This window comes from Vanessa tameamea, chromosome 7, assembly GCF_037043105.1.
Source record: "Vanessa tameamea isolate UH-Manoa-2023 chromosome 7, ilVanTame1 primary haplotype, whole genome shotgun sequence".
NCBI classification, from domain to species: Eukaryota; Metazoa; Arthropoda; class Insecta; order Lepidoptera; family Nymphalidae; genus Vanessa; species Vanessa tameamea.
Window position 1 is genome coordinate 10,464,269 of NC_087315.1, and position 18,190 is coordinate 10,482,458.

At 36.7% G+C, this 18,190-nt stretch overlaps 1 protein-coding gene across 3 annotated transcripts; it reads right to left on the reverse strand.

The window, feature by feature from the left end:
* Window positions 1-360: 360 nt before the first annotated feature.
* Window positions 361-17,814, reverse strand: LOC113398329 (cytosolic carboxypeptidase-like protein 5). Of its 3 annotated transcripts, none has more exons than XM_064215310.1 (20): window positions 17,724-17,814; window positions 17,259-17,383; window positions 16,963-17,114; window positions 16,657-16,782; window positions 16,087-16,297; window positions 14,458-14,579; window positions 13,288-13,559; window positions 12,306-12,402; window positions 11,577-11,738; window positions 9,589-9,839; window positions 8,937-9,054; window positions 8,228-8,311; window positions 8,056-8,151; window positions 7,363-7,530; window positions 5,599-5,788; window positions 5,308-5,446; window positions 5,012-5,225; window positions 3,979-4,035; window positions 2,761-2,898; window positions 361-2,031 (listed from the first exon to the last, which is right to left on the reverse strand). In XM_064215310.1, exons 2-20 carry the CDS (start codon window positions 17,359-17,361, stop codon window positions 1,513-1,515), a joined length of 3,219 nt encoding a protein of 1,072 aa, XP_064071380.1. In that variant the 5' UTR covers window positions 17,362-17,383; window positions 17,724-17,814; the 3' UTR covers window positions 361-1,512. The 3 variants fall into 3 exon arrangements, 2 of the variants coding, with proteins under 2 accessions (XP_064071380.1, XP_064071381.1); XR_010309176.1 differs by adding an exon at window positions 2,197-2,260 and having other exon boundaries at window positions 1,916-2,031; window positions 17,259-17,801; XM_064215311.1 differs by lacking the exon at window positions 3,979-4,035 and having other exon boundaries at window positions 17,259-17,801.
* Window positions 17,815-18,190: the final 376 nt, after the last annotated feature.

The window sequence follows — 18,190 nt, forward strand, 5'->3', positions numbered from 1 at the left end:
ATCGCTTTAATGAACTCAAAAATTACCCAAACCTCACATTTAAAAGAAAAGGAATATTCTTTCACTTCTAATAAAAAAAAAATACTTATTTAAAAAAAATATGCTCTTATTGTTTCCGCTCCACATTTAGGTATGCTTACCATTAATAAATTACCGATTATAACATGTGATGTTATAAGCGTTGAAGAATTTTCCTGAGATGTCTCTTTAACCTACACAGATGGTATTTTATAAGGAATAAATGTATTGTAGTAATTTCAAACTACTTGCAAATGTTACTTCATACAACAAGAACACTAATTTAGGTATTAGGATTTTTTTTAAATCAGTTCTTTATGAAAATTAAATAAAAAATGATAATAACATTAAATGTTATTTATTAATATATTAATATTTCAGATAAATAGTTACTATTTAAATACATACTAATTTTTCTATGATATTACAATTTATTTTACACACAACTTTAATTTTAGTACATATTATAAACAACACAAAGTTTAGAAAAAAAATATGTTTACAACTACATTATTATTATTGCACATTTATGGTTGGCTATAACAACTTCAACATAACATGCACCACGGCATATGCTCTTATACAGAGCTTGTCCTTAAATGAATTCATAATGTTCCAATGTGACCTGGCTCCAAATATTTGTTATTTATGAAATAGACTTTTCATTGTCACTGTAGGTACACATTGATAATAATTACTATCTTATTTCTAAGTAATATACATAATAAATTTGTTTTTATTTTGTTAATAAATATGCAATAAACTCGAAACCCAGTGTCTTTTCGTATAGGTACGGTTTTATCGTTATTGTTATGTTTGAATTATTACAGATAATTTGAAATTAAAGCAATAAAAATCATAATGAGATCATTCAGTATGCTCTTAATTTGCTCCAGGAGCTAACTAATCTAGCAATTTACATAATTTATTACAGTATTTCAGCTAATCAAGTTTACATTTATTTGAGTATAAAAAAACTTATACAAGCTTTCTATATATCTATATATATTCTATCAAGATCTTGATCTTTGCTGAATTAAGTGTATTATTTTATTTGTAAAAAAGATTCAAGGTCATGTCGGTGGAAAACTTATATTCAAATATTAGGCAACAGAAAGACGATCCTAATTAATATACCTTTCCAAATGTTCAAATGACAATTAGTGTAAGGACAACATCTAAAAAATAATTGAGATAATCCTATTCTTTGAATTAAAAAATATTGTATTAATATGAATATAAAACAAAAGTATGATTATTTATAGGTTATATTCAAATAAAAATATTTCTAAAAACCAACGAATTTAACCGCCTTGTGAGAAAAAAGAATTACAAAGTTTTGTCCATATTTCTACAAAACACGAAAGGAAATATATAATGACCGTCGACTCGGATGCTCGTTTAACCACCGGGAGCGTCGTTGGACTATGAGGATATTGAACAATTTTATACAACAGCAGCCGAAGTGGGCACGTTCTGAGGGCCGCTCGTGCGCTACAAGCCCGTCTTGAGGCGGATCTTCTTGAGGCGCGAGGGCGAGGGCGTCACGAAGTCCTCCTCGGAGGTGGAGGCGGCGCCGCGGCGGCGCAGCGTGCGCGAGTAGCTGCGCTTGCACAGCTTGGCGCTGTCGGCGTCGTCGGCGGCGCGGCGACTGCACTTGGCCTTGACGACGCCGCCCGTCTGCGTCTTGCTCGCGTTCGGCTTGCGGATGGCGAGTATGTTCCGCCGCTTGGTCGACAGCGTCTTCGGCTTCGGCTCGTTCTCGGCGAGGTATCGCGTGCGGGACGAGGTCTTGACGGGATCGTTTTTCTTGGCAAATTTCATATTCGAGTTGATCAGTTCGTGACCGGAGCGCTGCGCGAGCACCGGTGGGCTTCGTTTTCGTTCGGAGTCCGATTTGGCTGCGACGAACGCGTTCTCCTTCCTTTCGTCCGTCACCTTGGCTTTGGAGCGCGCGAAGAGCGGCATTCGTGTGGGTGACGACGTTTTCGGTCGTAATCGAGAGGTTGTCAACTGAAATCGACGAAAAAATATATGATGTTAATCCTAAACGGTATGAATATAATACGATTGTTAACTAAGGTGAGTAATTTTAACAGCATATGTTTTAGTAAATGATAAGCGTGGCGTTATTTTCACGAGTCGAAACAACACATTTCACTCTAATTAGTTCCTTACCCAAAATATTTTGTATTAGGCTGGTGATTGATTTTTATATAGAAGTTTTGGGAGTGACTTAGCACTGAAAACCAAAGAGATTTTTAGTTAAGAACACAAGTAAATTAAAACGAAAATATTAAAAATGATTAGTATGAACAAAAATGTAAACGAAGTAAACATTTGAAATTATACAATTAAAGATAATAGTTACTAAATAAGGAATATGTTATGCAAAATAATTATATAAATATAATATTATTCAGAATTTTTAAATGACCCCCATAATCTTTAACAACTTGAAGCGTGCATCATGGCAGCTCGTGCAAAATGTTAATTATAATTATATATAATAGATTAATTTTAAAGTGCGGTAAAACAAAAACATCAACTTTTAAGCTCAGCGTAAGTAACGCAATACTTAACCACCAATAATATATGTTCTCAAAAACGACACTATATTATAAGTAACTATTATAATAGTTATATGTAATTCGAGAGATACATTAAAATGTGTACGGCTAAGAGTGGTGACGGGTATTGTGCTACATCGGGCACGAGCGCGCGTGTGTGACCCGTGCGTACCTGCGGGCGCAGCGTGCGCGTGTGCGCGCGCAGCCAGTCGCGCACGGCGGACAGGTTGCGGTGCTCGGAGCACGGGATGCGCGAGTTGGGGTGTTGTCCCGTCAGATCCAGGATCGACGCACCGAGGGACCGCCCCACCTGTGCGACCAGGACAGATTCATTATTTGAATGCTGACGAAACCTATTTTTTACATTACCGCTGGTGGCTTCGAAGACAGCATACTCTGTTTATTTACCTACTTATATAAAAAAAAGCTGTAACTAATATTTTTTTATATACACTTGCACCCAAGTCTTCCTTTCAATTTCAATTACTATCATTGCGAGGCTACTTAAGCCTCGCAATGATAGTAATTGAAATTTGCATCAATATTTTTCTACCAGTTTTACCATAAATAGTAAGAAACGAAGCAAAAGATTTTTATTTAATAAGAAGGCGTACGGACGAATAGACCACCTGACAGTAAGTGGTCACCACCATGGCTCATAATTTTTGTACTGTTAGAAATATTAACCATCCTTACATCATCAATGTGGCACCAACCTTGGGAACTAAGATGTTATTGCTGTGTAACTACTAACATAAGCATAAGCCCTTATGCCGGTCGTTACACTGGCATCATTCTTCAAGCCGGAACAAAACAATAATAAGTATTGTTGTTTGGCGGCAGAATACCTGGCGAGAGGGTGGTACCAACCCAGACGAGCCGGTGGATTACCAGGACGGTGATAGCCAGTTTATTTTGTACATAAATCATATTAATGTTATTATAGTAAAATTTGGAATATCAATCATATATTAAATGTATTATACTACGTACGTACATATAATGGCTTTACATGTTATATTCTTAACACAGAAAGAAAAACAGAAATATATCCAGAATTGTACTACCCGCCAGCGTCATCGCCGCGTCATGCAATCACTTTTAAAATTTTATTTTGAAAAAAAAAAATGCCAGATGTCTATCGTACCTTGACGCTACTCCGTGAGAGCGGCGAATGCGAGTGTGTTAACACGGCTTTAACTATAGATATGAGTGCTCACAATGCAGCGGTGAGTGTTTTTACATTTGGAGAATTTTGAAGAGATAATGTGAAGTAGGCAAAAAAAAGCTCTTTAAATTAAATCTTCTATACAATCTAGGTATTCATAAATAGTAAAAATATAATTTCTATTGTTACCATATTAACTAATGCTATACATAACGGACAAACCTTCAGTGGATCTATCTCTTCGAAAAACTCCATATTCTTAGCGCGATAGTGTCTTACCTGCAATGGTGATAGGTCTTCTGAGATTTCCTTAATTAGTTAGTGTTATGAGCTCTACATCAACAACTATTTTAACGTGTTTGTTTACTAATCTTATTTGCTAAAGTTCAGCCAGATTTTTTAGTCGAGAAATCGGCAAATGATAGTCGAAAACTATTCCACTTTAAATTTTACGATTTAGTACGAAGTCTCTTCAAAACTTTTTCACCTCTAAATATGAATGACCTTACCGAGGAGTTATATATCCTGAAAAGCAGTCATACTCAACATGTTCATGTGGAGAAAGTTCCACCAGTGTGGAAACAAACACATTATTATCCCAAACTTCGGTATTACTCCGAATCATACCTATTTGTACTTCTTCCACCATTACACAACTAATTATTACTAGGCTAAAACCCGTGGGCTCCGAAGGACATTGTCTTCTCCGTATGATGGAGAAGGTAGCGTGTGCTACGCACAGACTGCTATCTAACCTCGGGGACCGTAGGAGGAAGTACGCCGCCTTTATTTGGGTCTCTGTCAACGAAAGCACTCGTTTGTTGCTGCAGACTGTCGTGGTTTATATTCTTTTGGATAAGGACGCGAGGGTCTCAACGTCCACCGTCAGAACGGCGAAATTGAATTGAATAAAAACAATAAAAATAATAATGAAGGAATATATACGGCACTCACACGCCGATTCCGTCTCTCTTTCTGTTCACCTAGAAGTGCCCTAAAAAAATGTTCTTGAAAATTAACAAGTAGCTAAATTTGATAAACATTGTTAGCTATTATTTCTTGTCCACCGATGTTATAAGCTTACAACAATTACGAACAAGTGTTATCTGTCTCTTCCGGACGGGATTCAAAAACACGGTTATTAATTTCGGCTTCCGTTCTGTGTTTATGACTACTAACAAAACGGAGGTCTTATAACTACTAACAGCTGTAGCTTTAAGTTTTCTGTGAGAATAAATAGTCAGATTAGGCTCACCTCCTGGAAGATGTGCGGCGTGTACTTGGGCGGCGGCGGCGCGGCGGGCGGCGCGGCGGGGGGCGCGGGCGGGTCGCGCGCGGCGGGCGGCAGCACGTTGACGAGGCGGCCCGTGTTGTAGTTGCACTCCAGCGTGTAGGAGCGCACCAGCCCCGTGGCCTTCAGCACGGCCACGCGGCCCGAGCCCTCGCGGGACATGCCGTCGCGCCGGTCTCTGCGCACAACCGCACGCCTTACATTACTCCGCCCGCGCGAGGGGCTCGCGGGGAGCCGCTCGGGCGCGCCGAGGTACGTACTTGAGGTACATGTTTCTCTCCGTGAAGTTGCACGAGGAGAAGTGGAAGTGCAAGTTGTTGAGTGACATGATGCGCGGCAGCAGCATGCACTCGACGCAGCTCTCGAGGTCCTCGAAGTGGTTCCCGTACATGAATATGCCTGGCGTGACGAACTCGTGTTGATTGGAGGCATCGATATAAACAGTGGATGAATGAGATGATCATTATGTCGAATAACAGATAACTTTGTGATTAAAGTGTTTAGTGAACGTATTTGTTACAGATAAAAAGTAAAAAAACGAGGCAGGCTACCTTTTTTCGAGGCGTGTCCGTGTAAGTCTATGTACAGGTAGAGGCCAGAATCGACCTCTTTGTAGGGCACGCGAGGCGCGGTAGGTGCCCCAGGAGGCACGGGAGGGGGCAAGGGTTTCTTCTTCGGCTGCTTGTTCGAGATAGACTTGGATTTCTCTTCCTTTGGCAGGGTGGGCTGCTGGAGAGGGGGCTAGGAATGGAATAAATGTTATAAGATTTAATTTTTACAAAAGATTTGGTTAATAGATAAATAGATATTAGGAAGGCGGACAAACGAGTAGACAGCTCAATTGTAAATTGTCATCGTTGTTTACCCTTAACATCCTAGTGTACTGCTGAGCGAGAAATATAAGTCGGCATGTTTCCGTATGAGTGTGCCCGGAAACACGCAATACCGGAACACAGAAACAAGTTATTGATCAGTAAGAGTAACCGGTGAGAGAACAGTGCATCCACCTAGACATGCCTCCTTTTAATTATTATTCAATACGTTACGTTAGTTTACTTAACAATTATAGAGAAGATTTAATTATTTTAGAATGTTAGAAAACGGTTGAAAAATATAACATAAAATTAATTTTGTCCACTAGTATAACCTGCAGAAATATCATTCTATCTCAATCCATACTATCTCATACTAATATTATAAACGCGAAAGTAACTCTGTCTGTCTGTCTCGCTTTCACGTCAAAACTACTGGACCCATTTAAATTAAATTTTGTACACAAATAGTCTAGAGCCTGAAAAAGGACATAGGCTACTTTTTATTTGGAAAAAGTTCTGTAAGGGGTTGAAAAGGGGGATGAAAGGTTGTAAGTTGTTGAAAGTATTCTCATTTTTAGGACTAGAAGCATAAAACTTATATTTTAGTCTGTATACTTATAAACTAACATATCATGACACCCACTAAGGAGCGAATTTTGGAATTTCTACCCCTAAAGGGGTGAAATAAGGGTTGAACGTTTGTATGGAAGTCCGTATTTTTTTAAGTTAGAAACATGAAACTTTATTTTTGGGATACTGATTAAAAAGGAGTAGATACTTATTCAGGTGCTTCTGCATATTCTACCCCTACGAGGGTCAGATAAGGGTAAAAATTTGTATAGAAGTCGGTCATTTTTTAAGATAGAAATGTGAAACTTTCTTTTTTGTGTACTGATTAAAAAGGAGTAGATACTTATTTAAGTGTTTCTGCATATTCTACCCCTATGGGGGTGAAATAAGGGTTGAAAGTTTGTATAGAAATCCGTCATTTTTGAGATAGAAACATGAATTTTTATTTTTGGGATACTGATCAAAAATAAGTAAATACGAATTTAAGCGTTTCTAGATAATCTACCATTGAGGGGGTGAAATAAGAGTTGAAAGTTTTTATGGGAGTCAGTCATTTTTTAAGTGAAAACATGAAACTTTATTTTTGAGACACTGATTAAAAATGAGTAGATACGTATTTAAGCGTTTCTTGATATTTTACGCCTAAAGGGAAAAGTAGAGGTTGACATTTCGTATACAGGTTAGTCTGGAAGTCCGTCATTTTGAAGTTAGAAGCTCGAAATTTGATTTTTGGGCTACCGATTAAAAATAACTTGATTCGCATTTAAGCGTTTCTGAATATTCTACCCTAAGGGCTGAAATACACACAAATGTGGTATACATAGAGGTCTTAAATGTACGTAATATTTTAAGTTAATTTGTAAATATATTCATATTCTACGCGAGCGAAGCCGCGGGTAACAGCTAGTTGCATATAAAGACAGTAAGTACCAGTACGATTGCATCTCCTGTGCTGCCGGCGGGCGAGTGTGCCGGCGAGTGCGTGGGCGAGTGCGCGGGCGAGTGTGCGGGTGAGTGCGCGGGCGAGTGCGGGAGCAGCGAGCAGTGGTCGCCGGCCGACACGCCCGTGCTCGCGTGCGCCGCGCCCTCCTGCACGTTCTGCACCGACGGCGGAGCAATGGAGGAAAAGATTTATTTCAAATTGGCCTATGTTACCAAATTAGTCAACGCAGAAGATTCTCATGCCTTGAGACAAAATAAGTCCGCTATAGGACACGCATATCGCTCCTAGCTTATTGTTCTGAACGTAGGCATTCTACAGATTCAAATTATAATGCAGCACCGATTAGTGTTTTGCCGCAGACGTAGTAGCTGTCACTTGGAAGAACGATTTACAAGAAAGCACTACCTACATGAATTTATTTGTTAGAAAATGTTTTCGTTCAGGTGTCCACTCGTGATATTAAATTACTAATTTCAGGAGTTTGATTCTTTACCCTGTTCCTACTTGTGCGTACAGTTCCAACTCAAATACAAGCGCTCCAAAGCTTGCTTTTTTATACTCTTGAATATTATAAATTTAAACGATACTGCAAATTTTTATCCTTAAAGTTACCGAACTAGTGCAACTAAAGTTACCAAAGTAGTTTTAATTGAAAAAAACATTAGTCGTATTGTACTCACAATTTCTTCATTCTCTTGTGTAATAATATATCTCTTAAAACAATTTGTACAGAAATAGATACTTTCGGAACTATCGACAAATTCAGCGTCGTGCAGCTGTAACAAATACAAAAAAAAAACTGTAAATATGAACACGACCCAGACACCACGTGTGAATGTAATGGAATATTACCTTACGTTCCTGATCATCTATTTGTCGTCTTTGGTGCTCCCTGTACTCCTCTATGGTGTGGTACGTGGGGGACTCGGGGCGCATCTGTGTTTAATATATCATAAAATATTTAAAGGACCAATTGGGTATTATTTTAATGGTCACATTTTAACGAAATATATTTACGACCCAAGATATAATCAGAAAATACATTCTGTACACATGTGTTTATAGTCTATTCCAGCCAAAAGAGAACAAAAACCAAATTTAATAAATAATACTTGACATCAAATTGACGCGATATCATTGGCCGAGAGCGTGAATACTCTGTGATTATTCATTATGGATTTGAGAAAATTCGAAAGTAAAATTAAAGTGGATATAAATAGTCAGGTGGAATTGTGTTGTATTTATAATTAATAAATAAAGATATTAATCAAGAAATGCTTGTAGTGTATTTGGAATACGGTAATACGAGCTGTGTTTAATCATAATTCTATTAGATCTCGACGTCTAAATCTCATTGTCTTTAGTTAGCATTTATTATATTTGACCGATCGCCAGAAGGCTATGCCAGTAGGGTCGATGGCGAAGGACTCTGTTGTAATAACAAGTATATATTCCAATGACTAGTAAATAAGTCAATAAGGCAGTAGTGATTATAAAACATATCATTGCTTCGATCGAACGCTATAAATAAATAAGACTGAGCGAGAATCCGTAGTCGCACCGCGGCGGAGTATCCGGGCAGCAGCGTGGCGAGGCCGGGCGAGGTGGTGTCGAGGCGCGAGGCCGCCCGCCGGCACTCGCCGCACCAGCCCGCGCGCACGCGACCGAGCACCGCCTCTCTGCGGACACCCAGGCCCGGATTTAGGGGAGCGAAACCGGGGCAGCTGCCCTGGGGCCTCCACAATAGTGATTCCGACGTTAACAAATTTAATATATGTTTAGGTATGTCGATAAAGTCAAATTATAATAATATAAGTTTTAAACGTAAAAATGTTATTGACAAACTTGACTGGCAGAAATGAAAAAAGTTCATATTAACTTATAAAATAATAATTAGCGGCTTCGCTCGCGGGCACCACATCACTGCAGCCCTACGAGCGGTGCTACACGCGCCTGATCAAGCAGTACTATAACAATACTGTATGACTACTCACACCAAGAGGATGTTATACTCCGCGTGCCTTCCGAATCGAAACACACCAACATAGTATCGAGCTCGGCGACAGACTAACTGACGCATGAATGGACCCTTTTAAAGTCCTGTTCTCGGTTAATTCGATTTGATTAAGGGCAACAGTGACCCGCTCTCCAAACGATCACATTCGAAGATGCGAGTAACCGGTAAGGTTTAAGAATTGAGTAAATATACGTACTCGGTAATGAAGGATGACGATTCCATTAGCAAACTTATGCTATTCTTCAGCGTCTCCCTCAACGGTTTCAGAGGGTTATTGCCATGAACGTTCAGCTCTTCACTCGTGCTGAGGTGGACGCTGGAGCCCAGACATGACTTTAGAACCGATTCGTTGAGTAGCGACGAACTATCTCCTACATTTGAGTTCGAAACGTTCGAAGTAACTTCGCTCGCTTGTAACGGCATCTCTTGGAGTTTCATGTCATATACCTAAAATGATAAAAAATACTAAAATGGACAAAGATATGCTCTATTATTGAAAAGATTTAGCATCGATTTCAGCACATTGCTCCACTGTAAGTCGATAGATATATCTGGGAGCCCGGTAGTGCCCTTGCAAAATCTCGCACAACGGTAACATCCTTTTTTGAAGCCGAACAGGGCAATTTCGAAACCCTGTAACTTCGTTGTGGACAAAGCTAGACTGCTAAGCCTGCATTGCAGCATCAGTAATTAAACGGCCATACTATGACTAGTTATGTTACAAAATTTTTGAATTCATGCCACTCAAAAGTTTTCTAAATTTGTCACTCACTCACCGATCATCAACATTCTAAGGTACTTCAGTACACACCCACTCTTTAAAGGGTCTAGCAGACTTACTATAAGGAAATTGCACTGACGTCTTTGGACATAGTTTAACCTTTTAAATATTACTTCTTCACCCAAAGTACTTGTAATGGTGATTCTAGATCTCTGCTTTCACTCATAAGAGAGTTATTATGACAGATGTTGAAATGAATCCAACGCGAAAAATATATATCAATGAGCTCTATATTTAGTATTTTTATGATTAATTTTTAGAAGTGTAAAAAACATTATTTGAGGGTCATTTTTTATATAAACTACTGGAGATACACCAACCAAAAATATATTATACACTTATCTCATAGTCCACAGCAACATATTATAAAAACAAAAGTAATCGAGCAACCTCTTGTAAAAACATTTTTATACTCTGTGGCAAAACTAGCTACGAAGCAAAATGACCACTATAGTAGTATAGATGGTAAATAATAAGGGTTCAAATTGCATGAGAAAAAAGATGCGCGGCCCGCGACAATATGAGTCACCATACACAAACTCAGTCTTGCCCTTACGAAGTGGATGCAGTGCAAACAGTGCAGTACTATATAAGAATACTAATTTCGGTTTATATTATAAACAAAACTGATTGATTGATTATTATTGATATATATGGAAATTAACTTATCCATAATTATTTTCTCATTCACAAAATTATTACTATGATAATATTTTCTGAAAATTTGCATCAGACTCTTAAAACACACAGTTCTCTGATAAGGCGAATGACGCAAGTATACAAGTGTTATGGTTATTTAATTAGACAATGCTTTCGTTTATCTATCGATTTCACCATTAAATTCCGATTTAGATTATAGTTACAAAAACGCAATATTATTTCATATATTCGTATAATCGCATCTTAATTAATTAAGAGATATGTCCGCTTGACCGCTTTCCCCCGCGGCAGCCGTTTTTAAGGGCAGCCGATACTAATGATACTCGATGATAATTCGTTCGTAGAAAATACGAATATTTTTTTATTGATTTGCTTCGGAATTTAAAGATAGACCCTCGGAATTCGCAAATATGGCCATATCTGTAAGAAGTATAAACTATTCCTTACAAGCCTCTATAACGTTATGACGCTTTGCCTTTAATTTTCTGGTTCATTTACCTTTCGAAACAGAAAGCAGAAATATAGCGTATTTTGGAATTCATATGTATATTCGTTTAGAAATAATATATTCGCGCTACCTTCACATTCTAAATTGAATGCGAAGATACCTTATATCATAACTAGAGGGGAGGGGGGTGGTATGTACCATTTGTTCTTTTACGTGTATACAAAATTTCATAATAATTGGCTGATTATGTGCGACGTGAAAGCGACGTGTACTAATATTTTACATTCACAATAACCTGTTCTGCGAGATTCCCCGCTTCGCTACTCAACGACTGGACCTCTTTTGAGCAATCAGCTGAGACTTGTTTCAACACGCCGGTGGATTTGTTTGTTGTCTTGATCTTATCGCGTTTGTATGTTGGGGAGGTGACACTTCTCTTCTTCTTGGTTGCGATCAGCTGAAAAAAATATTTTTTTATATAAAACTCATATCGTAACGGAAAAAATCGTTTCCAGTATAAGTGCTTTGAACACCACAACTCAATACCGAAATTATTTTTTAATTATTTTCTTTACAACTCAGTCTCTCAGCCATTACATAACTCGTACTCACTTTATCTCTAGAATAGCTAATACACTGTATTGTTGTGTTCCGGTTAGAAGGGTGAGTGAGCCAGTGTAATCACAGGCACAAGGGACATAACATCTTAGTTCCCAAGGTTGGTGGCGCATAGGTGATGTAAGGAATGGTTAATATTTCTTACAGCGCCTTTGTCTATGGGCGGTGGTGACCACTTACCATCAGGTGGCCCATAAGCTCGTCCGCCAACCAATGCCATAAAAAAAAAAATTATGATTTAAAAATTTAGGGAACTTAATTATTTATAATCTGCAGTGGTGCACCAAGCTTAAAACCTCGTTTTAAAATAAAATATTTGCCTTTGCCTAGTATCGAGTCATTTACGGATTGTTATTAATAAAATGGGTGATGACCCTTGACTAGTATTAAACGTAACTTCACCTACCTCGGCACTTTCGCTAATATCTGGAACACTTCGCGCAGTGAAGCTGTTGCTCTCCTCGCATATGTCGTCCTCTTTTTCACATCCAAAGTGATAATATCTGAAAAAATATCGATATTGTAAATTAAAAAAAAAAAAAAATTGGTTTAGAACCTAGATTAAACAATAGTCCACAAATTATAATTACTAACTGTACTATCTATGTTCAAAAGATACAAAAATGTCGAAAAAATTATAATACTCATTGTTGAATTATTTATAATATGTTTTATTTAATTATTTGACAAGAAACATTTGATATATGGCCTTTTCCAATCGAAGGAAGAATAAAGATAAACAAACATTAGATTTACGTATATCATGCAAAATATAGATTTTTTAGTTACACTAACTCCTACAGAATATTCCCCTAGGACCAACATTGCATTCTTCTAAATGAGGCTAAATGTCGTTTAAAAATCCCCCAAATTGTTTGAAAGATCATTTCAAATATAAATTGAAAATTGACATTAAACAATCTTAATTTTTAATTTTTTAACTTTTATATGCATAAATTTTTTACTTCTTTCTCACTCTCTTAACAAACCCATCGCTGGCATCACTGGCATCACTGGCTTTTTTTGCAATCCATAATGAATATCAAATATTATCCAAGCTCTCTATATCACGTCACATATTTAAATTCATTTTTAATGATATTGTTGAAGGTAAATATTACTCCTATTCGAATAGCATTATGGTATACTTTCATTATATAGTAAAACTAGAGAAATTAGAAAATGTTAAGGGTCTCCGAGACATGTATTGCCTAGAAGTCTTGTATGGTCAATCAAACCTCCATGAGATCACGGGCATAATACATACATGATGAAGAGTAAAAGCAGTCATACAATAAGGTCAGCTAAGATCAAGAATAATCACTTGAGAGGATTTCGACATCATGCATTTATTAAGAAATCGAACTTAGCTAAAAGTTTAATAATACCTGATGAGTGACCTCGATGCGTACACGGTAGGGTGGTGAGACAGCGACGGGTTAAGGTACACCCTGTTCAGGTTGACTCCCCGGGTGTCCGTCCGGTAGTGTCCCCTCGCCACCCCGTCGGGGTTCAGGAAAGGGATCAGTTTGAACACATACAGCTTCCGCAATTGTGTCGCGATGGGATCGTTCCTCGTGAGGAGGAGGTTGAGGAAACCATTGAAGACGAAACTCGAAGGTGTCTCTCCTGGGTGAACTCGAGCTGACACAAATATAACCTAGAATAAAACCATTATATTAAGATATAGTCTAACCAATGCTGGATAGGCTCGTACACGAGAATTACTGTTGGTGAATGGTGTAATAAGTTGGTTTGTTTAAGCTAGTTTCTGTTGTATTACATGCCCTGTAACGGCTAACGTTAGTCTTAATGTGTTTTTATATTGTTTCACATTTTACATTACATTACATTAACAACCTGTAAATTTCCCACTGCTGGGTTAAGGCATCCTCTCCCTTTGAGGAGAAGGTTTGGAGCATATTCCACGACGCTGCTCCAATGCGGGTTGGTGGAATACACATGTGGCAAAATTTCGTTGAAATTAGACACATGCAGGTTTCCTCACGATGTTTTCCTTCACCGCCGAGCACGAGATGAATTATAGACACAAATTAAACACATGAAAATTCAGTGGTGCCTGCCTTGGTTTGAACCAGAAATCATCGGTTGAGATGAACGCGTTTTAACCACTGGGCCATCTCGGCTCTCGGCTTCACATTAGTAGTATATTTTAAAGCTAAAACCATGTCTTAACTACAAATATAGACAAGGCAGCTATTTTCAAAAATGAATAGCCGTTCTGTCTACATTTGTCATATACGCAGGAGATATATATTGGAGCTATAAATATATGGAATAAATCGGTGGAACGGAAAATCGACTGTAGACTTCAAAGTCAGATGTATCGGCTTAACATATTTAATTCAAAACTTCAGAAAGCTCAAGTTCCATATAATTTCTTGACCGAAAAATTATTTTATTGGCCCGAACCGCAGTTTGAACTCTAGACTTCAGGATCTGCAGCCTTATAAGTTAACCGATACACCAAGTGGCAGTAGCATCGCAATATTTAATTTTAAAAGGATAGAAATTAAAAATTGTTGTGTAAGCTGTACCTTTTTGTTTTGAAACTTGAAAGGTCTTTCTTGGTTATCAGGGAACAGGTTCTTCAATCTGTCTTCCCTCTCCGTGGTTATGCCGTGGTGTGATGATATTGTTAATAGATCTACTCGCCTACCTGTAATAAAGTTTTATATTTTAGTTATGTTGTCAAGTATTAAATAAAACAATTTTAAAGACAAAAGGCACTGCATGAAACCACAACACAATAGGAAAGCGAAACGCAAAGGCCACCTCTTCATAAAATGAAGGTTTCATGATTATTCCAATATGCTGCAAAAATATTATAAGTTGAGGGTAGGACTCTGTGCAAGCCCATCTGGGTGGGTACCACCTACTCGTCACATATTCTACTGCCAAAAGTAATACTTAATACTTTTGTGTTTCAATTTGATGTGCCAGTCAGCTAATGTAAGTACAGGCAGAAGGGATATAGCTAGTGTCCGACCGAAACTGGTTTTTACGACCGAAACCGAAACCGAATTTCGGCAACGGTCTCAGTTTCGGCCGAAACCGAAACCGAAACTTTCTTACAGGAGTCATGTTTAGAGGGAAAATTGAGATCTAGACATAATAATAATCAGCCTGTTTTAAGTTTTAATTTTTTTTTTGGTTATGACAAGTATGCTTGAATGGATGTCTTAATTTGGGATAAACAATCACTGTTCTCCACACTAAAGTTTCCTATTAAATTACAAGTAGATTTATCATGGGCGTCCCTAAGCCCTTCCGCCTTTTCGGGAGACGATATTCTAGATGAACAAGATGGCTGTGTTTTCCTTCACCGCCGAGCACGAGATGAATTATATACAAAAATTAAGCACATGAATCGCAATCATCATAATGTTAAATTAAATGTAAAAACCTTTTTTTAGTCTCTCTTGTCCTTATATCTCTCTGTAACCATGGAGTCCGGCTGTAACCAAATCTTGCAAGCAAAATTTGACTCATTTCGTGGTTTATGGCATGAGAAATATGTAATTAGGTAGTACAAAGTAAGTGGTTACCAGATAGGTAGGTATGTAGCAGGACCGCCCAGTTTAGTTTATGATTTTCAGTTTAGTACCTACACCTACATAGTTACTTACTCAATTTGAAATTGTATCCATAGAGGGCTATGGTAACCAAATAGTGCATGGTATGTGCCAGCATTTAACTTAATATTGCTAAAGATAAAGTTAAGTATTTTGTGAATATTTCAAGTGCCTACCTGTTACCACTTACTGATATAGAGCAAAAAAGGGCAAAAAAGTAGAGTTTGTTGTATGGGAGCCTCTTAAATTTTTTATTTTTTATTTTTAGTATTTGTTTTTATAGCTGGCAACAGAAATACATAACTTGTGACAATTTCAACTGCAGGTATCGCGGTTTTTGAGATACTGGTGACAGACAGCAAAGTCTTAGTAATAGGGTGGTCCCGTTTTTACCCTTTGGAGTACGGAACCCTAAAAAGGTTTATCATACAGCTTTACTAATGGTGTTTTTTTTTACTACCAATGACGAGATGAATATATAGTGATGTTAGTAGTCCATATACTGCTAAGGTACACATAATATATACTTAGAGATCTCATCATTACCTATATAATAATAAGATAATATAAATAGAATATCATTTAACATACCTTCTAAAGAATAAATCAAACATTCCCTGTAATAATAAATATCGTCAGGTGACTGCGGCGGAGGCAATGGCAACATTTTTAAGTCAATGGAGTTAAGAGCTATTTGCAGCTCAGCAAAAGAATATGGATATGTGAAAGCAAAGAATGTTGTTGCTTTTGGATTTTCTGCTGTACGGTATCTAAAGCTCAGTGTAAAAGTGTTGTCATCCGTCTGAAACAAGAACCACTTTATTTTTGATATGCCTAAGACAATCATGGATACTTAAAAAATAAATATATACTTTTGTGTATTACAATTCAAAACAATAAATTGTGATAAAAATAATTACTGCCTTTCGTATATTTTGATTTCTTATAAAAAAAAAAAATTGATTGACACTAGAATTAGTCTTTTTTACATATTTTTATATAATTATATTGATTTAAAACAAAAAACTAATTTTTCAGAGCCTTATTATATCATACACAAGCTCTAGACTTCTGAAATTGTCTGAAAAAAAAATTTTACATCTTAGAAATGTTTTTATTGTATGACGGAGTTCTATAAAGTAGATAAACAAATGCACTTACAGAATGAACTGGACGATCCCTTATTCTTTCCCATTGTGGTTTTCCCGGCAAAGTTCTAGTCACAGGAGCCATCCCTTGGTTGTACATCTTGCCTTGTTTATTCAAGTTTATAAGATTCAGCCGCACCTAATTATATTAAATTACTGGCTATTTAATAATATATTAAAATTTTATTTATTAATTGTATTATAATTAGTCAAACTCAATGACATGTTATGAATAGTGTAAGAACAAAGCTGTATTTGAAATATAGTTTTACATTTATAAAGCACAAAATATCTTTATCAATACTATGGTCAATAATACCTGCACATTTGGTTCACTAGCTTGAATACCAAAATAAAACCAGGTGCGGTTTCCATTCTCAAACTCAGTACCCGCGCAATCGGGTCGAGTCCACAAATTGAATTCATAGTCAGGGGTTTCAGCTGCATTTGTTTTCGGATTAACAGATGGAGCTTAAACAATAATATCAGTCAGTATGTAAAAACGTATAAATAATCCCTTTCGAGAAACACGCACACAATTGAAACTTAAAATTTCATCTGAAATTGACATTTTGCTTGATAAGACGTTCCGTCAATTATATTTTATCGACTTACTAATGAACTCCGTAGGCACTCGTTCCACATGTCCCAGGTTTCCAGAATCAAAATTATGTATGAAATAAAAACCAGCGCATTCAATTATATTATTATGATCCATAGTAGTGTAGTTTGGCTACATTCTAAAAAAAAGTACTAAAATTCACCAATCTGATTCGCTTCTGTGTACACATTTACTTTAACAATTTTACTGTGGAAGCATTAAATTCAAAAAACATGTTTAAAAATTTGAAAATGACACTCAAAAATATTAGCTTCACTGTTTTTCCAAACAAAATTATGTAATTTTGTTGACATCGATTGACGGATAACAGCTGATTTGGTGATATTTTTTAATTGGTGATCTTTTTTATGTGGTCTAAGTGATTATATTTTATTAATTAAAAAACTAGCACTTAAAAAATATGCACTAAAATTTATATTCGGATAATTTAGATATTGAGTGTAAATAGTTGCATTTACTTTTTATTTAGATATCACTTTTTTCCATTATGAAATTTTATTCAAGATGGCCGACGTGACATTCTTGATTTCTAGACAAAGGGATTCGCTATGCGAACTGCCAGTGCTAAAAATTATATAATCTCTTTCATTTACTAATTACAATTATAAATTAAGTTTAAAGGAGGTAATAAATTTAACTATATTTATACTTAAAAGATCGCATTAGTAAAAATGATTTTGAGAAAATATTGAAGCTAACAGTTTTGTAAATTCTTTACATAGTGGAACATTATTGATTTAACGTGTACAGTGTACACGGTAACCATTATCTAAACTTTCAACATAACATAATAATTATAACGTCAATGTATAAATTTAAATCATTTGCACTTTAAAGATCTAAAGCATCAAAATATATTGCCTATATATATTATTTTATTAAGACAGGGGCCAGGATAGTTATCTATTTAGATATTCTCTAACTG